This window comes from Pinus tabuliformis, chromosome 4_1, assembly GCF_031772625.1.
Source record: "Pinus tabuliformis cultivar Carrire ecotype Pingquan chromosome 4_1, CPIR1, whole genome shotgun sequence".
Classification (NCBI taxonomy): domain Eukaryota; kingdom Viridiplantae; phylum Streptophyta; class Pinopsida; order Pinales; family Pinaceae; genus Pinus; species Pinus tabuliformis.
This window is the reverse complement of record NC_142303.1, coordinates 214,587,564-214,612,418: the sequence shown is the minus strand read 5'-3', so window position 1 is coordinate 214,612,418 and position 24,855 is coordinate 214,587,564. Positions and strand designations below refer to the sequence as shown.

Genomic DNA, 24,855 nt, shown 5'->3' with positions numbered 1-24,855 from the left:
CTCTGCAAATTAACTCGACCCTTTCTTGCAATTCGCACTCCCTTCCAGCAATCGCACTAGTTGACTAGGAACTTGCACTGCCCTTCCCGACAATTCGCATTGCCTTTAGGAAATCAATCTAGCAAGTTATGTTTCCTCCAACAACTCGCACAGGCCACTCACACTACCTCCAACAACTCGCATTGGCAACTTGCAACTCAATTTGGACATCTGGCAACTGGGCCTGGTAAACTGACAAACTCGCACTGCCAAACTCAGCCTCCTTCTACGAAAATAATTCAGCCCTGATAAACTTCCTCTCGAACTCAAAAATTGGAAATCTATCTAATGAGGAATTATCCCAAAAATATCTCTCCTCAATCACTATTGTTGAAACCATCGGGTGTCTCTAAAGATTCACCCACTAGATGTTTCTCAAGGTTTCCCATCGATCTCCCTTTATAATCTTTCATTTAGAAATGAATGGCCACAATTAGAAGTTCACTTGATCCAATTGATGGCTAAAATCATCATAGAAACTTTCTACAAGCTTATAGAGGTAAATCGATCTTATCCCAACTAATGTCAATTAATAATTCACTTCCCCTAAGTTAGACTTAGGAAATAACTAAAAAAACCACAAATTGACATAATTAAGATATTTCCCTTAGGAAAAATTACATGGGTTCATGTTCTTAGCCTCAATGACACCTCTCAAGGCTAGAACACTTGTTTGAGCTACAAAATCTAACAGTGGAAACCCCTTGTGTCAGACCCATAAAAGTGTTGATGCCACTCATCAAGCTTAGAAGAATAGAGATCAACAATTTCAAACAATGTGGATATCTAATGGCAAGGACAGTTAGTATTCACCATCTTGGATCACTTTTTAGTAAGCTTATTTCTTAAATTGTATCTATATTTTTATAGTTTCAATTATAATGCTTGGAATAATTGGTCTCACACAAAAGTTGGCAAATAGGTGTATGGCCATACATTCATGGATCAAAATAAGTTTTCATAAACCGTCTACATCAGTTTACCTTCAAGGCTCAATAATGTGAATTTTTTCTTCACAATTAAGTATCTAATGAAAATTCATCATTCAATTTTCATTCTAGCTCTAGCTGTCAACAATGACTTATCAAGTTGCTGAAAGTTGGGTGTTGATAGATTTCCCACCAGGGTTCAAGTCTCAGCTAGGACATACTCATGCTTGTGCTCGTGTTTAATGGCTGGGCCCAAGTGCAAGTCCTGGGCAAATTTGGTGATATTGATGCCCCGTAGTGGCGGGAACTTAGCCAAAGGCTTGCTTTCACAAGTTTGTGTGCTTTCACTCATGTTGATTGAAAGCATCCATCAAAATGGAATTTATAATCATAATTACACCAGGTCAAGTTTGTGCTTGTTTAATTTTATCATTTCGGCCCTATTTAAGATATTATTAATGCTATTTGACAAGATATGACTCTTAAGAACTGTAGCATTAATTTCGAATGATTACACTCATCTATCTACTACAAATGTTTGAGATGAATATGACAAGAAGCAAGACTCAACAGAGAACACAACGTATGTCACAATCTTTCAAAGCATCAAAACTGTCATTTAGTTTTTCCTTACCCATTCATCTGACAATGTCACCTTTGCAATACTAAAGATAGGGGAACGCTTCGTAGATATGTACATGGTTTCAATGACTCTCACGGACGCATAAATTTCCAAAATTTTAGCAATTGTTAAAAAGGGATGCAATTTCTGCTCAAAAGCAAGCCTGGAGAAATAAAAACTTCTATGTTTATATTTATATATAGATTGAATGCAAACATACATCTCGAAGAGCGCACACAAATCCAATAAATGTCATTTCAACAAGATGTAAATAACCTGAAAAATAGCTTCAGGTTTGGACATATCATTGGCTGCCTTTAGCACCACATCATTCAACTTTGTCGCAGCATCTGAAAGATTGACTGCTGTTGGACGGCTGCAAAACCACCAAAACAATATCAACCATGCAAATTGCTTTCTGCTAGAAAACAAACAAAAAAATGGAAAAAATCAGGTTGTATTACCTAGAAACAAGGAATTCTAAACGCTTTTGCAAAAATGAGATAGCATCATTCACACTCCAATCCACTGGACCCAAATTAGCAACCTCTACTGCTAGTGAAAGTGCAGCTGATATGGCAATTGCAGGAGCACCACGAACCACCATGTCATGTATAGCATGCCTGGAAACAAAAAAATTGAGAAAACTTATATGTTGTTCAGCTACTTTGCGTATGTCCATAAATCCAAAAAACATAATTCAAAATCACATCAAGCACATATAGCTGAGAGGTATAAGTGCAACAACCTTTTAAATTGATAGCAAGCCACCACTACAATAACCTTATCATGTTGGCACCAGAGCACAAGCTCAAAGAGGGAGACAATCGATTGCCCCAAATTGAAACACAACTAGGATTCTTATATCTATTCAAGTGGAAAAATAGGTCAATTACCTAGTCATGGCGATTAATGGAGAAGCCAAAAGCTTTTGAATATGGTAACTAAGAGATGTTTGGATTGGTCCAATAAAACCATTTAAAAGACTGCATGGAATTACTCTTTGTCCATCCCAAACTGAAACACATTTAGGATCCTTCTATCTATTCAGAAGTGGAGAAAGAGATCCATGAGGCAGTCACAGTGATTGATGAAAGCAGCCCAAAGCTTTAGAATTTAGTAACAAACAATTGTATGGATCGGTCCAATAAAACCATTTAAGAGACTATATGGAAGTTTATGGTCTTTGTCCACAAACCTGGACCCACTGAGGACAATGGAATCCTCAAGGCAGGAAGAGATATCACAGACCAATTCTAGGATAGTTAATTGAGTGATAAAACGGGATTGAAATATACTTCAAACAGTGATTGCGAATATTCTTTTGAAACATTTTCATTGAAGTGACCTAGGTCCTAAACAGACTTCTAAATGTTGCTTCCAAATCCATTGTATAGGACTGATTGTTGCAGCCACTGCTTACAAAAACTCTAATAGTTGAAGCTTTCCAATCCATGGTGCAATTTTAACAAAGCAGATTTGATGTCATTCAGTTATAGGACACCCAATCACTTCAAGAATGAAACTACTACTTGAACCACAAAATATCACCAATAAAGCCAAGTGCAGTTTTGATTAAAGTTACCTCGAGAAAATGGTGAACATGAAACGTATATGAAAGCATTTTGTGGATCATTTTCTGGAACATATTCCTTACGTACTTCATTGAGAAGATTTCTTCCCCCTTCTCATGGTTACAAGAAATACCATTATGCATGGAAGAGGATATCATGAGACAACCATTATCATTAAAGAGAAGTATTCAACCCAATTCGCTATTCTATGGTACTCGCAATTCCAAAATGAATGTATGCCATGGTGGGGTTCAATGTCTGAATATTGTGCAATCAATGCATATTGTTCTGACACCATAATTAGGTTTGAACTTTGGACTTGCTCCATTGCATTAGTGTTTTATTATAAAATAATTTCAACAATAATATAATTATGAATTTCATCTACATTTTAACCTAGATAGTAGGAAATCTATCAAGTTTTGTTCTTAAAGTTGTTTGCATTATGTGAAGAGGAGATTACATCATGTTGTCCTCTCATATACTGATGTCTACAAAGGCTTACATGTATATTTTTAAGTCTTCAGGTTGTCTTGCTTATATTGCATTAAGTCGCACCATGCCCATATCTTTGGAAACAAAAACTCCAGGAATCCTTATGGCATGACACTTTTGTGGAAATGGTTTAAGAAAGGTCTTGACAATAAAAAGATAGTTAAAAGAGCAATAAAATTTATAATACATTATAGACATGGAATTGTTATTGGCACCCCTTCAAGCCTGATTAACATCTGAGACAAGGAATTATCCAATAGAATGATTGAGACCTAGTGTAAGATGCACCAAATCAGAATATGACAAGTAAAGAACCTTGGTAGGTCAATTGACATTGGTAATTGGCACTTCACTACCATACAAGTTTGACGAAAGGTTTGCACGAGCAATTAAACAAATACAAGCATTCTGTAGAGAACCTCATTCATTTTAACAATTAAATCTTCTATTATACTTGGGTAAAACATGCATCCATAGCAATCAAGATCAAAGTGGACCAGTGGACTCACATTCAGCAGCTGGACTACGAGCAAATCCCGTTCAAATGTAAGGTATGCCATGAATACGGTCATTTTGCTAATAGATGTAGCAAATTAAAAGAAACTGAAACGACTGAGAATGTAGAAGCAAATGAAGACACATGGGAACAAGTCAAGAGAAAGAAAACAAACTCCAAACAATCAGGTCCAAATCCAAAACAACCCCTGGAAAACCTGGCTACTACCTCCACTCCTCCTCTCATCATGGCCCAGCCAATACCTTCATCATCAAACCCTTTTGAATCCTTGGAAGAAGAAGAACCTTCATCCCCTCGTTCTCCTTCTCAAGACAAAGCTTTAGCAGTCATACACTCTCCCATTCAGAACTTCCCATCCCCTCCTCCCACCATAGACCGAATCCTTACAAGAAACAAAGTCAAAGAATCAAGCAACACCTCAGAGCAACCAAAAAAAGCAGGGAGGAAGTCGAACAAAGAAATAAGAGATGAAACAACAGCTAAAGAAATGGCCACAGGTACCCAACAACCAATGGATTCCTTTTTGGCCAAACAAAGAGGAAGCGGGGAAAAGCAGAAGGAGAAGAGCGGGGCTCACAAAAAACAAGTAATGATTTTGGTCTCTTGGAACAGCAGGGGTTTGGGCTCCTCTCTTAAATCCAACGCAGCCCGAGATATCATTAGTCAAGAACAGCCAGATATCTTTTTGATCCAAGAGACCAAAATGTCCAACCAAGATTTTCAAAAATTAATGAAAAAACATAAAAGTTTTGAAGGAATAGCGACAGACTCAATGGGTGCTTCAGGAGGCATAGGTACAATGTGGAACAAAAGGAAATGGGAGCTCACTAGTCAAAAATTAAATAACTGGTGGGTCAGAACTGATCTCAAAAACAAAATTACAAATGAAGAATTTACAGTGTTAAATATTTACGCTCCAAACCATTACAGGGACAAAGCATTATGTTGGGACTCCGTCAAAACAGAGGTGCAAGAGTGCCAAAGAAGTAAGATGGACTTGGGAGGCGACCTGAATCTAATAAGGAACATTGAAGAAAAGATGGGAGGAAAATATCTCAGTGACCCGTCAAGAGCTTCTCTGGAAGAAATAATAGAAGCCCATAAACTCATTGACATCCCTCCATGTAATGGGAAATTTACTTGGAGCAATAAAAGAGCCGGAACTCAAAATATCAAAGAAAGACTGGATAGGATCTTAATCCATGAGAGTATAGCAGCAGGATTCTCATCCATAAAAAGCAAGATCGTCCATGCCACAGCCTCTGACCACAAGCCAATGGTTCTGATTCTAGACAGACTCGAAAATTTTGGGCCAATCCCCTTCAAATACAATAAAAATTGGGACAGCAAGGAGGATTTTAGCAAGATCATTAAGGACAGCTGGGAAATCGAAGTCCTTGGTTCTCCTCATTTTGTATGGGAATCCAAATTAAAAAATCTAAGAGCAGCAATTAAAAAGTGGGCAAGAGAGAATGCACTAACAGAGAAAAACAAAAAAATCGAGCTGCATAGAAAGCTGGAAAACTGGAGCCAGGAAAAGGAAAACCAACAAATAACAGAGGAAGAACAAGTCCATGAAAAAGAAATTTTTATGGAATTGTACAGGCAGAACAGACAAGAGGAGGAGGAGCTGAGACAAAAATCTAGGTGCCTCTGGCTGAAAGCGGGAGATAAAAATACTTCCTTCTTTCATAACAACCTCAAGCTTAGAAGAGCTGGCAACCAAATAGATAGAATTCTTGCTGAAGGGAAAGAAATAAACGAGCGGGAGGAAATCAAAGAAGCAGCTCACAATCATTTTAAATCCCTCTTATCAGCTGATGTTCAGCCTCTGGACAGCGCTGATTTCCTTCAACATCTTGACAGTAAAATCAGTGGACAGCAAAACAGTGAGCTGGAGAAGGAGGTGTCTGAGGAAGAAATTAGAGAAGCAACGTGGAGCATGCATCCGGACAAAGCTCCCGGTCCAGATGGCTTCACCATAGCTTTTTACAAGACACATTGGGACATAATAAAGAAAGATTTTGTCAGGATGGTTAAAAACGTTTTCAAAAAAAACAAGATGGGAGAAAACACAAAAACTTCTCATTTGGCGCTCATCCCCAAGGAGCCAAACCCCCTCTCTTTTGATCATTTCAGACCCATCTCTCTTTGTAACGCTTCCTATAAAATTGTTACAAAAATCCTGGCAAATAGGCTGAAAAAGATCTTGCCCAGTCTCATTTCAGAGAATCAAGGAGGGTTCGTCCCAAAAAGACAGATAACGGATAATGTAATTCTTGTACAGGAAGCCATCCATAGCAGTATACAAAGAAATGAAAAAGGCATGGTCATCAAACTTGATATGGCTAATGCTTTTGACAGGGTCAGTCATCAGTTTCTAGTGGCAGTACTTCAGAAGTTTGGAATCTCTAACAAGTTCATCAACATTATAATGGAATGTATTTCAAATCCTTGGACAACCCCCCTGATCAATGGAAGGCCCAGCCACTACTTTCGCAGTACCAGAGGTTTGAGACAAGGTTGTCCTCTCTCTCCTTTCCTATTTATCATTATGGCGGAAACTTTAAGTATACATCTTGAAAATCAAAGGAAAAAAAGGGAGATAACTGGCATCAGCATAGCGCGAGGGATAAAAGAAATCAATCACTCTCTCTTTGCCGATGATACACTCCTAATTGGAGGAGCCTCAAGTATAATAGCTAGGAGATTCAAGAAAATTTTAGAAACCTTTCTGGCTGTCTCAGGGGGTTTGCTCAACAATAAGAAGTGCAGAATCTATACTTGGAATGTCTCGCCCAAAGTAATGCAAAGGATTTCCCAAATTATGGACATCCCGATCCAAAGGAACTGGAGCCATTTTTCCTACCTCGGTTTACCTCTAGCAAAGGAAGGGGTCAAGTCCGAGACATGGAACAAACAAATAGAAAAGATGAGAGGGAAACTTCAAAGCTGGGGGCTGATGTGGTTAAATTTAGCAGGCAGAACCATCCTCATTAAAGCTCTTCTATCAGCTCTTCCCATTTATCAGTATGCTGTAATATTGGCTCCCGCCAGCATCCATAAACAAATGGAGCTAATCATGAGAGGATTCCTCTGGCAAGGAGGGAAGCAAGACACAAAAAAATTCAGTTTGGTTCGCTGGGAACAGGTGACCCTTCCCTTTGAAAAAGGAGGCATCTCCATCAGGATTCCAAGTTTAACAAATAAAGCAATGGGCTTTAAGCTTGTTTGGCGAATGTTAATCGAAAAAGGCAGTTGGTGGGTCGAGGCTCTTCTAAAGAAATATCTCAATGGACAGCACTCAAAGATTCTCTCTGATCTGATCACGGAAAGACCATGCACTCAAGCGTGGAGACTCATTAAAAAGGTCATTCCTCAAATTAAAAATTACATTTCAAAGAGCCCTGGAAATGGAAAAGACACAGATCTATGGACTGACAGAATAATGGGATCGGAGCCTCGAATTCAATGTCAGGAAATGGATACGATGGATAAATAGTCCCCGTTGGTGCACCTGATCCGATAGTTGTTGGGTTCTCCGTTCCGACCGATAGGAAGGAAGAAGCCCCTGCTGTTTCAAAGTACTATTGCCATTGACCAAGTACGATTGATGGGAGAGATGAGATATGCTTGGAATGGTTTAGAAACATAGATTCTCTAAGGGTTAGAGGAGTCCTACCTCGGCAATAGGAGGAATATAGTAGTTTGACCGAGATAATGAGACGGATGCCGCTAGCGATAAGGACATAATGTTCCCAAGCTCCCTACGGTACTGACTGATCCCACCAACCTTAAGAATATGCCCATCTGCTCTTGTTCTCTCTGTTTGTTCTCCAGTTGCTGGTAATGTTTCCCTTCGTAGCTAGGCAAACCCAATCCCCGCCTGCCGGTATAGGCGATGGTTTAAACTCTCTTCATGACATTTTTGTCTGGGATCAAAATAACTGGTCCGCATGGAAGGACCTTCCTCTCCCAAATAACTTGAAAAATCAGTGGGCTGAATTGAAGACAACGTTGACTGGAGCCGCCCCAATAAATAAAACATCCCAAGACAGCTTTGTTTGGGACCCAAGCGGAGGAAAGTTTACAGTGAAAGCCGGGTATAAGTTCCTCCAACCTAGCAACAACCTTGAAAATTGGAACCTTCGGACAGCAGTTTGGAAGAACGAGTGTCTTCCAAAAATAATTTTTTTTGCTTGGACCCTTCTGAAGGGTAAAATCCTCACTGCTGAAAATCTCAGGAAAAAAGGGATTCAAGGGCCATCTATGTGTTGTTTATGTCGCAAGGAGGAGGAAAGCAGCCAACATCTCTTTTTAGATTGCGCCATTGCTCAGCACTGTTGGCAACAAATTATAAGTCCTCTGAAGTTGCCCACGGAAAATTTTGATCAGCTCACAACTTTAAACAGGAATTGGGAGAAATGCTACCCATATACAAAACAAGGTAAATCTGCTATTATCCGAATTTGGAAATGCCTTCCATCTGCTCTCTGCTGGCAAATATGGCTCTCTAGAAATAGTTGTATCTTCAAAAACCAAAAGCCAAATCCAGCACTCATTCTGGCTAAAACTTGGGGGTTAGTAGCAGAAATGATCAGTGCTAATTCAGTGTACAAAGTCAACCAAAATAACTGGCAGAAAGAAGAAAAGGAATGGTACAATAAATTTCCTTTGGTGTGTTCAGTGAATAAACAAGTGTCAGCTAAGTCAGGGGGAAGAAATAAAGGCTGGAAGCTCAGGGGAAGCCAAAATGAAATTGAAAAGTGGATCCAAAACCAAAAGACATTCACTCTTCATTTCGATGGGGCCTCCAAAAACAACCCCGGTAAAGCAGGAGCTGGGGGAATTATCCTTGATCAGGAAGGGAAAGTCATCTCTACTTACGAATGGGGGCTTGGTAATATGACAAATAACAAAGTGGAGGCTTACAGTTTGTTTCTTGGCACTTGCATTCTCAAAAATCTCCAAGCCAAAGACCCAGTAATAATTGGCGACTCAGCAATAATCATCGCTGCTATGGAATCAGGGGGAGATTTTAAAAATCAGGCTCTTAATAGAATTAAACAAAGGATTGTGGAAAACACCAAGCAGTTGGGAAACATCAAGTATAAACATGTCCTGAGAATCTTTAATCACGAGGCCGACTCCCTAGCCAATAATGCAGTGAACCGGTCTGTTGGGCAGGTCAAAGACAACAATAATATCTATGAAAAACCAATCCCCTGATTTTCCATTCCCCTTGGATGGGCTTGAGTCACATTGCTCCACCAGTCATATCAGCCAAATGGATACAACCCCCCATAGTCAAAAGAACTGGAGGACCTATCATCTCAGCACTGACAAAATCTCTGATCATCCCCTTAGATCAGCGAGGAGAATCTATAGATCAAGAGATGATCTGCATTGGATGTCAGAGTCAGAAAAATCCCGCATGAAGGACATACAAAAGTTTGGTTTTAGTCATTTCAAAATCAGTAGAGTCTGCGCAGGCAAAATAAGAAATGATTCCCGTGACAGGTGCAATCCCGAGAAGGGTGATCAGAATCATGAGAAAACGGTGACCGAGCTGGCTTATAAGCAGGTTGGGGCTCGCTAGTTTCATCAGGAAATCAGTGTTTGTGATAACAAGTTTGGAGATCGCCATTTGCTCGTCAAAGTCTTAGAATCGAGTTCTTGCTGCTTCCTTATCAGGCAGCTTGTAGTGAGCAGAAAGTGTTGCAGTGGTCTCGGTTGGAGGTGGAGCGTCTTTTCTTCTCTTCTGCCAGCCGAGAGAGGTATTGCCTTTGTCTGTAGCTATCTTAAACATTTTTTCACTAACTCCTGGCATGTTTTTGTGGATCAGTCTGCTTCAAGTTTCGTGGTGATCGTCTTTCACAGGCTAGTCCCCTCTTCGCCCTGTTTCCATTCTCTCACTCTTCGCCCCCTTCTCTTTCACTGCAGTGCCTTCAGTCTTTGTCCCCTTTTTCTCTCAGCCAAATCCCTGCGGTTTCTCCTTCCTCTCCGCCATCATTTTCCCCTTCAGTTCTCTGCTCCAACCAGTTTTCGGTGCTCTGCAGCATAACAAGATTTCCCGGGATTGCACTAGAGTCCTGAATTCCTGGAATCGCCTGATAACTACCCACAGAATCTCTGCTTCCCACCCTTCTCCCTCCTGGAGACTGCAGATCAAGCTTCGAATCAAGCTCAAGGAGTCAATCAATCTCGCTTCAACAATGTCTGATAATCCCTTGGACCGTATTGAGACCAATAGCAGTTGCGCTCTCTGCAAGGCGCACTGCTTTATGATAGCTCGATTCATAAAATATTTCAACGAACTCAAAGCTGAAGTCCAGTCCGAGAACAAGTCAAAGAAAAAGAAATTTGAAAAACAGAAAGCTGAAATAGAAGGACTTAAAGAGAAGTGCCACCACTTAGAAGAAGCAGTCAGCTATATAAGGACGTTGAACCAAAGTGTGCAAGGTGAAGCATCCACCAAGCACAGTGATAAGAAAGATCAGCCCCCAGATGACTCAGTTAACCAATTCTGGTGTTAACTCTCCATGCATTGTAAATACTATTTTCTTTTAGGTCAGTTCCTACGGCAATATAGCCGTTATGTCTTTCAAAACTTAAGAAACAAGAGCAGTGAATTGGATTTCGGGACTGCGTGCCCATTTTGCACCAATTCCACTGTGTTACCTTAGGCATATGTAATGGGACTCTGTCCCTCTTTTGATGTTTTTTAATATATAAGTACCTGATCTTGTTAAAAACAAAAAAACAAAAAAACATGCTTCCATAGCACAATTCTATTGAAAGTGGTGTAAGCTTCACTTTCAACCACAACTAACATTACATTGTATATCACTATTATATCTCCTGGTCTTGCAGAAACAGTCCTTGTACGCATAAAATCATAACCCCTCTTGGGAAAACACCCTACTCTTAAGTAATTCATTTGTAATTCAGCGTCTTGTGATCATTCATTCATTCTTAAAGAAAAGTTTTGCCTCAGGGCGCCCGCAAGTGTTGTGCTCTCTTTTGTTCATGGGTTTCTCTCTTTCTACCACACTTGCACTTAGGTTATTTCTCACTCTAGGGTTGCAAACTTGTACCACTCTTGGCTGATTTCTCTTCAAAAGTCAGGTTGCCCTAGTGTTGGTTTATTTTCTTTTTATTATAGAATACGCCTTTCTTTTGGTTCTATTTGATTCTCGCACTATCTCTTGTGAATTTCAACAGGGTATCACAGTGGGTTTGAATCTGTTAAAATTGGCAACTAGGGCCAAACTCCACATGGGCCATATTATTTATGACAACTGATATTTTTCTTGGATTCCTCTCTCTGAGAGGTGTAGGATTGATCTAAAGATCATCCGATTCCGACATGTACAAATGAAGATATGAATTTATTTATATTATGGACAAATTGTCAAAGTCGGATAGCAAGCAAAACAAGCATTCAAACCCTCAACTCATCCTCAACGTTGCATATAAAAGGAGGAGACCTCAAGTCATTTTCACCATCATCTCATCTCACATCTCTCTCTCTCCTCTTGTGCTTGGTTATGCATTTCTGGGCATTCTTCTCTCTCACACGTGCGAAGGAAAGGAGGACAGATTTCTATTGACTAGCGTTGACCGAGCTGTAGGGAGGCTATTTGACTGTGTTGACTTTAAGCATTGACCTGTTTTGACTTCAGTTTGGGTGAAGTATCTTTGTCCTAATAGGCCGCAGATCTGGGCACTAAAATCGAGGCAATTTGACCTCTCCTTTGACCAGTGTTGACTGCCCTAGGGTTGACCGCAGAGTTGACTTTCGTTGACCAGTTTTGACTAGACTTTTTCGGACTGTTTTGGGCTGATTAGACTTGTTGTTGGAGGCCAAAGTTGACTGGGTTTGACCAAGCTGAATTGAGGAAGGAATCTGCCCTATTGACCAGCGTTGACTTTTCTAGTTAGGGCTTGTTGTTGTTGTCATTAATTATCAGAATTGTAAATTGTACTATCTCTCTCTCTGTTGAACTATTGAAGAATATAAGAAGAATTGATCAAGGGTTTCCCCACATTGGGGTTTGTCCCTGGCTGGTGCCACATCTTGTGTCCTCTTGTCTTGGTTTGTCTTCTATTGTTTATGTTTATGTTCTATCTGTGTTTTACTATCATGCTGATGTGATTGCTAAACTGGATATTGATATTGGGCTAATAAAGAAATTGAAGTAAAATTGCTCTAAAGCATAGAACATACCATTGTTGTCTAAAATTAACATGGTATGGTATCAGAGCTGAGGTAAAGACAAAGCCCAAGCAAGAGTGAAAGAAAAATCACCAAAAACAGTTGTAGAAGGACAAAAGGCTCAATGGGCTCCTCATCCCACTTCTCGGCTGAAGACAAGCTCCATGAAAAATCTGACTATCATGGATGGAAGATGTCTCTTGATTTGACCTTGGAAGAACAAGAAGTGTTGGATTATGTGAAGGGTAAAATCTTTGAGCCTCCTTCAAATGCATCGGTTGCTGCGAAGACCAAGTACAATAGGGCTGAAGTCAAAGCAAAGAAGATTATCAGAGATTCCATTGACAAGCATCTGGTGGCCTACATGTGAAAATTCTATCACTGCAATAATTGATTTGTTTTTCCTACTTATTCCACCATAAGTTATTCATGAAATCACTTCAATAAACATTAAAATAAATATTGTTGCAGATATCACACCGTAATACAAAAACAAACATATGCACAAGAATCAACACATTGACAGATATTTTGGACTAATGTCCCCAGAAAAACCCAATGTGGGAAAATCAGTGCAGCAAGGGAGGATTTTATTATTCAGCCATTTTCTAATACAACAAGGTGTCAAACTAGCTTACCCACAGATAGACAAATTCTCCAGCACTTCTTCTGAACCCAACGTCAACCCTGCTGACCTCTGCGTGGCCTGAAACCCTCTGCGTCAGCCTGTTGAGACTCTGTGTAGCCTCTCTGGCCTTCTGCGTCACTCTTGCGCCTATGCGTGGATGACGCAGGCCCTGCTAGCTCTGCGCAATCTCTGTTGTCTCTGCGTGGCTCCCTCTGGCCCTGCGTCTGCCTTTCTGGCCTCTCCACTGATCTCCCGTCTCTTTGTTCTGTACTTGCTACCTCCTGATTGCTCACAAGACCACTGGTTCAATTTCTCATTTAACCTCACTCCAAAAATTGAACTGACTGGTCTCCCTTGGTGTCTTCTCCAAGTGACCCTCAACCCTTCTCTTATACTTTTCTTGTTGACAAATCAACGGTCGAGATTAAGTCCCTAATCAACGGCTAAGATTAGATCTAGCTTGATCCATGACTTTTGGACCATTCTAACACAGTTTTATATTAATTCACATTAATATTTTATTTTCCCTAAGTTTAGTCTTAGGAATTACATTAAAAATATTAATTATTTTAATATCTCCCAAACTGTTTAGAATCTACCCAAACCCTTTCTGGGTATTGGAGATCTCATGTGCCTTAGCCTCTCCACCAAGTTTCGTGGCTAGAGCACATCCGATGCTACCCCAAATCAACACTCCCTCTTAGCGAGGACTATGCTCTGGCAATACTCCTCATTGAGCATCACCCTGATCATCCGGCATCAGTTCCTGTGTTGATGCTAAGCCTTCCTGCCCAACATCCTCTGCACTGTTGTATCCTGTACTGCTGCCCATGGCTCTGCCACTGTTGCATCTGTATGACAACTCCCTCTGCATCTGTGTTGTCGTTGGTCCTTTCTCCCAACACTACATCTGCGTCTTCATTTGTGCTGCTAACACACTCATTTTTACATTTGAAAGGGCTTCTTTACCATCCCCATCTTTTCCCTGAAGTAATCAAATTTTGACATTCCAAGGGCCTTGGTGAGGATATCTGCCACCTGTTCTCCTATAGGAGCGTAGCTCAACTGTACAGCTCCTCGTTGGACACAGTCTCTGATAAAGTGACACTGGATATCAATATGCTTAGACCGATCATGAAACACTAGATTCTCAGAGAGTTTGATGCAACTCTGATTATCGCACATGATCCTGGTCGCTTCCATATTTCTTCTAAATAGGTTCACCAGCAACTTTCTAAGCCATATGGCCTCACACAAAGCTGTGCTTGCTGCCATATATTCTGCCTCAGATGAGCCCAGGGCCACGGACTTCTGTTTCCTACTGCACTAGGAGGTCATTCCTAATCCAATGTTGAAACAATACCTAGAGGCACTTTTCCGATCCACTGAACTTCCTTCCGAATCTGCATCAGCAAAGCCACTCAACCTGCTATCCATCCCCTTGGTGTATAAGAGCCCATAATCAACTGTTCCCTGTAAATACCTGAGAACGTGTTTGCCTGTTGCCCAGTGTGCCCTCTTTGGTTCCACCATGAACTGACTGAGGGTATTGACAACATAGCAAACATCTGGCCTGGTATTGACCAAATACATCAGGGACCCTATGAGCTGTCGGTATAGGGTGGGATCGACATCCTTGTCTTCTAATGCATCAATCTTCTTCCAGTTGGTGATCATTGGCGTAGCCATAGGTCTACAGTCTCCCATCCCGAATCTTTTCAGGATTTCTGTAGCATACCTCCCTTGCCCAAGGAAGATTTCTCCTTTCTGCTGCCAAACTTCCAACCCTAGGAAGTAGTGCATTCATCCCAGATCCTTCATATCGAACTCTGTGGCTAGATTCTTCTTGCAGTCCTCAATGAGTCTGGATGATCCTGTCAGAAAGAGATCATCCACATATAATACTAAGATAAGCGGCTCGTTCTCTACGACCAGATAGTAGAGATTCGGATCTGTGTCACTCTTGACAAACCCCATCTTCTGTAAGTAGCCATCTATTCGATCATACCATGCTATCGGTGCCTGCTTCAGCCCATACAAGGCTTTCTTCAGTCTGCATACATAAGACTTCTTCTCATGAGTTTCAAAGCCCTCTGGTTGTTCAATGTATACCTCTTCTTTTATTACCCCATTCAGAAATGTATCTTGACATCCATCTGATGGATCTCCCATCCAATCTGGGCTGCAAGAGATTTCACAGTCCTAATAGATGTATACCTGGCTACCGGGGCAAAGGTTTCCTCATAGTCAATCCCTTCCTTTTGAGCATAACCCTTAGCCACAAACCTGGCCTTGTATTTCTCAACGCTGTCGTCTGCAACATATTTGATCTTGTAGATCCATCTCGAACCTACCACAAATCTGTCTTGAGGTCTTGACACCACCTCCTAAACATCATTCACCATTACGAAGTTATACTCCTCTACCATCACATCTAGCCATACCTGATGCTAAGCTGCCTCCTTGAAGCTGGCAGGCTCTCCATTCTGAGCTACTAACGCTTGATATTTGTATGGTTGTTTTCGCTCCCTCTTACTGTTCCTTGGCTCACTGATGAAGTTCTCTGCATCATGCAGAATTTGACGAAGTTCCCTGCTAGTTCTTCCTCTGCCAGCAGGTGCTTCTGTTCGCTCCTCCTCCTCATCCTGAGAATCTTCCTGACCTGAGGAAGAATACTTCACTTCTGTTGGTTGCAGGGGCATGACCAACAAATCCTCTTTCGTCTGCTCCTCGGAAGACATTTCACGAGATTTTCTAAAAGCTTTGTCCTCCATGAACTTTACATCTCTTCGTACTTCTACCTTCCTACTCCTTGGAAGATAGATTCTGTAAGCCTTAGCGTTCTTGCTATATTCCACCAGATATCCCTTTTTCCGCAGTCTAATCTAGCTTCTTCCTCTTTTCTTTGAGTATGCGGCAATATGCTAAACTCCCAAATATCCTTAAATGAATGACTTTAGGCATCTTCCCAGTGAAGACTTTCTTTGGAGTAATCTTGCCCAATGCCGGATGAGGAGTCCTGTTTTGAACATAGACAGTTGTGTTGCATGCTTCCGCCCACACGAATTTTGGCATATCCTGATCATACAACATGGCCCTAGCTACTTCTAAAATAGTCCTATTATTTCTTTCTGCTACCCCATTCTGCTCCAGACTGTAGGGAGTTGTCCACTCTTCTATTGCCCTCCTTAGCACAATAATCAATGATGTCCTGACTCCTTATCAACATACTCTCCACCATTATCTGAGCGCAAAACTTTTATTTTCTTCCCAATCAGATTCTCCACCAAAGCCCTGAACTCCTTGAATCGACAGAAAACCTCATCCTTGGTTTTCAGAAAATAAATCCAAGTTTTCCTCAAGTGGTCACCAATGAAGGTAAGGAAATACTCGGCACCATTGAGAGCTTTGACGGACATTAGTCTGCAGATATCTGAGTGTATCAATCCTAGTACACTCTTGGCCCTATGTTTGCTCCTAGGAAATGTCGCCTTGGCATACTTCCTAGAGCGCATCCCCTGCATACATCATATCATTCCGTACTCAGATCCGGAACTCCTGTCACAATGCTTCTGCGAATTCTCAGAGCTCCATGGTGCAAGTGACCCATCCTTCTGTGCCATAGTTCGTTCAAGTCCTTGTCCCCATAACTGCCTATTAGTGTCATTGGTGATTCCAGTTGTAATCTATACAACCGATTACTTTTGATCCTCATCTGCACTTTCTTTTTCCAGCTCGAGTGTTTGACGTGTAACTTTTCCTTGATGAAGTAGACATCATAGCCCTTGCCTTGTAGTTGTGACACGGAAATTAAGTTCATCCCCAATCCTGGTACATGCAACACATTTGTGGCACAGAACCGCTCTCCCGATTCTGTCTGAAAAACTATGGTACCCTTCCCTACTGGAGTACACTTTGCCTTGTTCCCCATGGTGATCTGAAATTTCATCTTCTCTTCTCGATATTCAGAGAAACACTCCCTGATTCCCGTAATATGCCACGAGGCTCCACTGCCTATATACCATACTTCTGATGATGCAGCACTAGTCATGCACACCACTTCTTCTTCCAGCCTGGAAGCCAACATAGAGAAATCGAAATCTCTTTCTCTTGTGCAATCTTCTAAAAATCTACATGAGTCCCCTGAGGTGGATGCCTCTGCATCGTGGTCTCGACCCATAACTGATTTTCCCTTTTAGTCTCTGATTACTTCCTCTGGTACCATGTGAAAATTCTATCATTGCAGTAACTAATTTACTTTTCCTACTTATTCCACCATAAGTTATTCATGAAATCACTTCAATAAACATTAAAATAAATATTGTTGCAGATATCACACTGTAATAAGAAACAAATATATGCACAAGAATCAACACATTGACACAGATATTTTGGACTAATATCCCCGGAGAAACCCAATGTGGGAAAACCAGTGCAGCAAGGGAGGATTTTATTTTTAGCCATTTTCTAGTACAATAGGGTGCCAAACTAGCTTACCCACATATAGACAAATTCTCCAACACTTCTTCTGAACCCAGCGTCAGCTCTACTAACCTCTGCGTGGCTTGAAACCCTCTGCGTCAGCCTGTTGAGACTCTGCGCAACCTCTCTGGCCTTCTGCGTCACTCCTGCAACCTCTACGTGGATGACGTAGGCCCTGCTGGCTCTACACAATCACTGTTGTCTCTACATGGCTCCCTCTGGCCCTGCGTCTTCCTTTTTTGCCTCTGCACTGATCTTCCGTCTCTCTGTTTCATACTTGCTACCTCCTGACTGCTCACCAGACCACTAGTTCAATTTCTCAGCTAACCCCGCTCCAAAAATTGAATTGATTTGATTGGTCTCCCTCAATGTCTTCTCCAAGTGACCCTCAAGCCTCCTCTTATACTTTTCTTGTTGACAAATCAACGGCCAAGATTAAGTCCATAATCAATGACTAAGATTAGATCTGGCTTGATCCACGACTTTTGGACCATTCTAACACAGTTTTATATTAATTCACATTAATATTTTATTTTCCTTAAGTTTAGACTTAGGGATTACATTAAAAATATTAATTATTTTAGTATCTCCCAAACTGTTTAGAATCTGCCCAAACCCTTTCTGGGTATTGGAGATCTCATGTGCCTTAGCCTCTCCACCAAGTTTTGTGGCTAGAGCACATCCGATGCTACCCAAATCAACACTACATCTTCGAATTGAAGACCTCCAAGAAAATCTACGACAGGTTGATCAGCATGTTCAAGGTCAGTGATGCTAATCAAATTTTATTTCTCAAAAATAAGTTGAAAGATATTAAAAAGGGCAAGGACGAGGATGTTCAATCCTACTTCTTAAGGATCATTGAGATCAAGAATGATTTACTTTCGATTGGAGAGGTCATTCCTGACAGGGAACTTACTATCACTACCCTTGGAGGACTCCCACCCGAGTGGTATATATTTAGAACCGTTGTACTCAACAATGATCGAATTCCAGAGTTTGAAGAATTGATGTCGTGATGCATTCAGGAAGAAACAAGAATGGTGGAGCAAGAAATGCCTTCAAATAGAAGCAACCCCACCTCATTCTCTGCTCATGCCAAAAGGAGAAATAATGCAGGGTCTAAAGGTCATTTCAATGGAAAGCCTTGATCTAAGGGAGGAAGGAAGAGCAGGTGCTTTGTTTGCAATTAGTTTGGCCACTATGCAAAGGAAGTGTCCAAATAGAAGGGACACATCGCATGATGATGATCACAATCATTCCAGGGGCAACTTCAACAACAACGATCAAAGGAATGGCAAGTCCTATGGCAAGGGAAAAAGGAATGTGGGACATCAAGGGAATGGTCGACCCTCCAAAAAAGCAAGGAACTCCAGGAATGAAGAATCAACTGTTGTTAACAATAAGCAAAAGGAATACTATCTTATATCGGCCCTCTCTTCTACCTCTCCACCGAACACTTTGGGGAATTGGTTAATTGATAGTGGTGCCTCAAGGCACTTCACCGGATACAAGGAAGCTCTCTCTAATCTGATAGAGAAGGAGACAAACTTGGAGAGTATCCTTGGAGACGATGCCACCTATCTTGTGAAGGGAGTAGGGAATGTTACCCTTCAATTGAATCAAAGTAACACTATTCATTTACAATAAGTACTATATGTACCTGATCTCAAGAAGAACCTAGTGTCCATTTCGGCAATGGAAGACAAAGAATTCAAGGTGGCATTCATCAATGGAAAGGTAATGTTTGGAAAAAAAAAAATTAAAGATGCTTTTACTCTTGGGTTCAGGGTTGACCATTTGTATAAAGTTGGAGGAAGTCCGCTGGGAGCCATGTCTTGCGACACATCTCTACAATCTGAACTATGGCACCAAAGGTTTGCCCATCTTCATTATAAAGCCCTACCTGATGTGAGACAGATGGTGACAGGTATGCCCGAGTTCAAAGTAGAGCATGAAGGTGTATGTCCAAGATGTACCGAAGGAAAGCTTACAAGGGGACCATTTCCCTCAAGTAATAGCAAGACCACAGATATATTATAATTGATCCACTCTGACATATCAGGTATGATGCCTGTAAACTCTTTGGGAGGATACTTATATTATCTCACCTTTACAGATGATTATTCTCGCCAGACCTGGATCTACTTATTGAAAAAGAAAGATGGAGCGTTCACCTAATTCTGTCACTTCAAAGCCTTGATCGAAAACCAATCCGAGAAGAAAATCAAGATATTAAGGACTAACAATGGGACCGAGTAAGAATAAAATGAATTCCATGATTATTGCAAAGAAGTTAGCATTAAGAGGGAGACTACAATGCCATACACCCTCGAGCAAAATGGTGTGGCTGAAAGGAAGAATCTCACTATTATAGAAGATGTTCGTGCCATGCTTCATGATCATTGCAGAGAAGTTGGCATTAAGAGGGAGACTACAATGCCATACACCCCTGAGCAAAATGGTGTGGCTGAAAGGAAGAATCACACTATTGTAGAAGTTGTTCGTGCCATGCTTCATGATCAAGGGCTTCCGAAGTTCCTATGGGTTGAAGCTGCAAATACCGTCGTGTATGTTCAAAACTGATGCCCTCATCAAGCACTGGACTCCAAGACTCCCGAAGAAATGTTCACTGGTAAGAAACCTGATTTCTCTCATTTTAGAATTTTTGGAAGTCCTATATATTTTCATGTGCCAAAAGAGAAAAGAAGAAAATTAGGTGCATCTGGGAGGAAAGGAATCTTCGTGGGCTATAGTGAAAATTCTAAGGGTTATATAATTTATGTGGCTGGTCAAAGGAAAGTTGAGATAATTCATGATGTCACCTTCGACGAAGATATAGCCCTCAGCAAGATCAACAACCTTCCTATCCCAAGGAAGGGCAAAGAAGCTGACACCAGAAAACAGGGTGCAAAAGAAGATGAAACAATGTCGGATATTGATGAACCTATGGATCCTATTGATCCTCCTCCTCAAGAGCCCTCCTCCTCCAAGAGGAGACCCTCATGGCTTAGGGAGACTCTCGAAGATGCCGAGAAACATATTGCACCAAGAAGGACTTTTCGTGAAAGCAAGAAGCCGAACAGGTATCAAGGATACTTGACCATCATGCGCACTATCATTCAAAATGAGCCTTCATCATTTGAAAAAGTCGTGAAGCAACAAGTATGGCAGGATGTTATGAATGAAGAATACGAGTAAATTATGAAGAATGATGTCTGGGATGTGGTCCCTAGACCCTAGGACAAATCCGTTGTTACCTCTAAGTGGCTCTACAAAATCAAGAATGGCGCTAATGGAAGTATAGAAAAGTTCAAGGCTCGCTTTGTTGATCGAGGTTTCTCTCAAAGGGAAGGAGTAGATTATGATGAAATATTTGCATCTGTTACCCGATACACCACCATCCGCTCGATCATAGCCCTTGCTGCCTCGCAAGGATGGAACCTACATCAGATGGATGTCAAGACTGCTTTCTTGCATGGTTCGATCAAAGAGGAAGTCTATGTGGAACAACCCGAGGGGTTTGAGGTTCATGACCGAGAATCTCATGTATGCAGGTTGAAGAAAGCTCTCTATGGTTTGAAGCAAGCACCCCGGGCTTGGTATGAGAGGATTGATAGCTATCTAATGAAGCTGAGATTCACTAGAAGTGAAGCCGATCCAAACCTTTACTTTAAGGTTGAAAATGATAAACCTCTCATACTGGTACTTTATGTGGACGACCTCTTTCTGACAGGTGCAGACCCTCTCATTCACAAATGTAAGAAGGAGTTGGCTTCTGAATTTGAGATGAAGGACCTAAGACTGATGCACTACTTCCTAGGGTTGGAGGTTTGGCAAAAGCCAGGAGAAGTTTTCCTATCTAAAGGAAAATATGTTGTGAAGATATTGAAAAGATTTGGGATGGTGGACTACAAGCCTGTGACCACCTTGATAGAACTTAACTTTAAGAAGTTATGTGGTAGTGTTGCCGGACCTGAATTGGGAAATGCCTCTAAGTATCCTCAACTCATAGGAGCACTGATGTTCTTGGTGAACTCCCGTCCAAACATATGTTTTGTAGTTAACATGCTGAGCCAATATATGGTTGAGCCTCATCATATACATTGGATTGGTGCCAAGAATCTTTTTGAGACATCTTAGGGGCATAGTGACTCATGGACTGAGATACACTGTCCGAAATGTGAGGCTGCATGGTTATTCTGATGTTGATTGGGTTGGCAGTGTGGTGGATCGCAAGAGCACTTATGGATGTTGTTTTTCTTTGGGTTCTACTTCAATATCCTGGATGAGCATGAAGCAGAAATCAGTTGCCTTGAGCATCGCTGAGGCCAAATACATAGTTGTTAGTATGGCCTCCTGTGAAGTTGTCTAGTCTTCAGTGAGATGTTTGTACGTGCTGGATACCACCGTGATCCTCTGCGACAATCAGAGTGGAATCCGATTATCAGAGAATCCCATATTTCATGATCACTCCAAGCATATAGATATCAGGTACCACTTGATCTGGGATATGGTACAACGAGGAGCAATAAGGCTCCATCACATTGGGACTAATGAGCAGGTTGTCGATATTCTCACAAAGCCCCTGGGGAAGGTCAAGTTCCTAGCCTTCCAAGAACGACTTGGAGATGTGGAGAGACCCTTTTATGAGGGTCCTGTATGATATGGACATTGAGCTCTGGGATCTCTAGGGGGCTTGGGGTACTTCTTGGAGCGATGAGCCACCATAGGGTGAGTGGTTCAGTCTTCCCCTAGTGGTTTGCTATGTACAGGGTGAGTGGTTCAGCCTTCCCCTATGATACCTCGTGGCGACATGTAGGCAAGATGAGTGGTTCATCCTTCTCTTGCTGAGACATCCTACCCAGGCAATCTGGGACTCATGGGAAGTACCTCTCATCTGGCCAATGAGTAGGGAAATGAGGATAGGGACCATAGTACTACCGATGGATGCATCGTGTACTACCATACTCCCTGTAATAGGATGACCGATATTGATCTGGGATCAATTGGAACTAACTTCAGGTCAATAAGAGTGGTATGAGACACTTTCTTCTGATTGGAACTGAATTTGTGTCAGTAAGAGTGGTATGAAACACTCTCTTTTATCTGGGACTGAATTTGGGTTAATAGAGAATGGTATGATACATTCTCAATCACTTCTTCTTAGTTCAACAAATTAGTGCAGAGTAGTGCATTGATGGCAGAAACAATATAGATTGGCAGATGGATTAGCAAATGGAGTTCTCCTTAATTGAGACGGAGTGTTAAAATTGGCAACTAGGGCCAAACTCCACGTGGGTCATCTTATTTATAACAGTGGATATTTTTCTTGGATTTCTCTCTCCGAGAGGTGTAGGATTGATCTAAAGATCATCCGATTCCGACATGTACAAATGAAGATATGAATTTATTTATATTATGGACAAATTGTCAAGGTCGGCCAACAAGCAAAATAGGCATTCAAACCCCCAACTCATCCTCAACGTTGCATATAAAAGGAGACCTCAAGTCATTTTCACCATCATCTCATCTCACATCTCTCTCTCTCCTCTTGTGATTGGGTACACATTTCTGGGCATTCTTCTCTCTCACACGTGCGAAGGAAAGGAGGACAGATTTCTATTGACTAGTGTTGACCAGCGTTGACCGAGATGCAAGGAGGTTGTTTGGCTGTGTTGACTTTAAGTGTTGCGCTGTTTTGACTTTGATTTGGGTGAGGTATCTCTATCCTAGAAGGCCGCAGATCTGGGCACTAAAATCGAGGCAATCTGACCTCTCCTTTGACCAGCATTGACTGCTCTAGGGCTGACCACAGAGTTGACTTTTATTGACCAGTTTTGATTGGACTTTTTCGAAATGTTTTGGGCCGATTAGACTTGCTGTTGGAGGGCAAAGTTGACTGGGTTTGACTGAGCTGAATTGAGGAAGGAATCTCCCCTATTGGCCAGTGTTAATTTTTTTGGTTAGGGCTTTTTGCTACTATCATAAACTATCATATTTGTAAATTGTACTATCTCTCTCTACTGAACTATTAAAGAATATAAGAAGAATTGATCAAGGGTTTCCCCACATTGGGGTTTGTCCCTGGCTGGTGCCACATCTTGTGTCCTCTTGTCTTGGCTTGTCTTCTACTGTTTATGTTTATGTTCTATCTGCTTTTTACTATCACGCTGATGTGATTGCTAAACTGGATATTGATATTGGGCTAATAAAGAAATTGAAGTAAAATTGCTCTAAAGTATAGAACATACCATTGTTACCTAAAATTAACAGAATCTCACTTACTCGATTCAACAATTGATCCAAAGATTTTTAGTTAGCAGCATCATAGATATGCTCATAGAGGTGGGTCATGACTCATATCACAAGAAAGAGGTTACAAGCCAACCTCATAGCTCAAAAACATAACAAAGATGCCAAAAATTCCCACACGTGTGGGAGAAAAACCTCCTCAAGCATTTCATTATTCTCCAAATGAGCTCTAAATGCCAGAAATAAGTGTCATGTGAGATAATGAATGATCCATACTCCAAGATGTAGCTCCTATATCATGTGCATGCCTCCAAAATGCCTCCATACCAAGACATCATATCCATGGTGTACAACATCACCCTCCAAAGGGAACAAGGGTTGACGTGGCACTCTCTCACTCAAGTATTGGGCTCAAAAGTGATGTGCAAGTCCTCCCCTGTCATCACTAGGACGACCATTAATATCCGAGCTCCCAAACAAGCGATGCCCATCAAACAGTGTCAAGGCCAACTTGGAGGCATTCTGGGTCCACTGAGCACATCATCAATATCTCCAACACTAAGCTTCATGAGCTCAACATTTCAGCATCTTGGGGTACCTTGGAGTGTCAAGCATCATGTGGGGTCATTAAGTAGCCCAATGCTTTGCTCTAGATAGGCAATGTTGCATCAACAAGGTCATATTCTCTCTTTGGAATGGGTAAAACGACCTCTGCAATGTTGTTGAGAAAGTAGGGCAATCATCTCAAGAGGCCTTTACTGCTGTGATGAAACCACCTAACAAAACCCTCTCAAGATCAAGTGAAAATCAACAATCATTAGGTACAATAACCATAGATGCATCATAGTGGACCATACTTAATGTTGGGGGCACAATAATACTTCACACAAAGCTCACCTTCAAATATCTAACTAGATCGAGTCTCGTAAACAAGTTACCTCCTTATGTTAGGGATGGTTAGATGGATAACCCTATTAGGTGTTTCCAATCCCCAAGTGCAGGTGACAAGTCCCAATTTATCCCATCAATCCATGGGTGTGTCTGAAATGGTCGTAACAGAGTGGGAATGACTTCAGGGTAGGGTGCTTGTAATGAC

At 41.3% G+C, this 24,855-nt stretch overlaps 1 protein-coding gene across 2 annotated transcripts in view; it reads right to left on the bottom strand.

Annotated features, from left to right (window-relative positions):
- Positions 1 to 24,855, bottom strand: part of LOC149174996 (methylthioribose-1-phosphate isomerase-like) — a 232,996-nt gene that overhangs the window by 74,386 nt on the left and 133,755 nt on the right. For both annotated transcript variants that reach the window (XM_089419476.1, XM_089419477.1), the window contains 2 exons: positions 2,055 to 2,213; positions 1,867 to 1,966 (listed from right to left, as the gene is read on the bottom strand). In XM_089419476.1, coding sequence (XP_089275602.1) covers positions 1,867 to 1,966; positions 2,055 to 2,213 — 259 coding nt within the window. The remainder of the gene's footprint in view (positions 1 to 1,866; positions 1,967 to 2,054; positions 2,214 to 24,855) is intronic.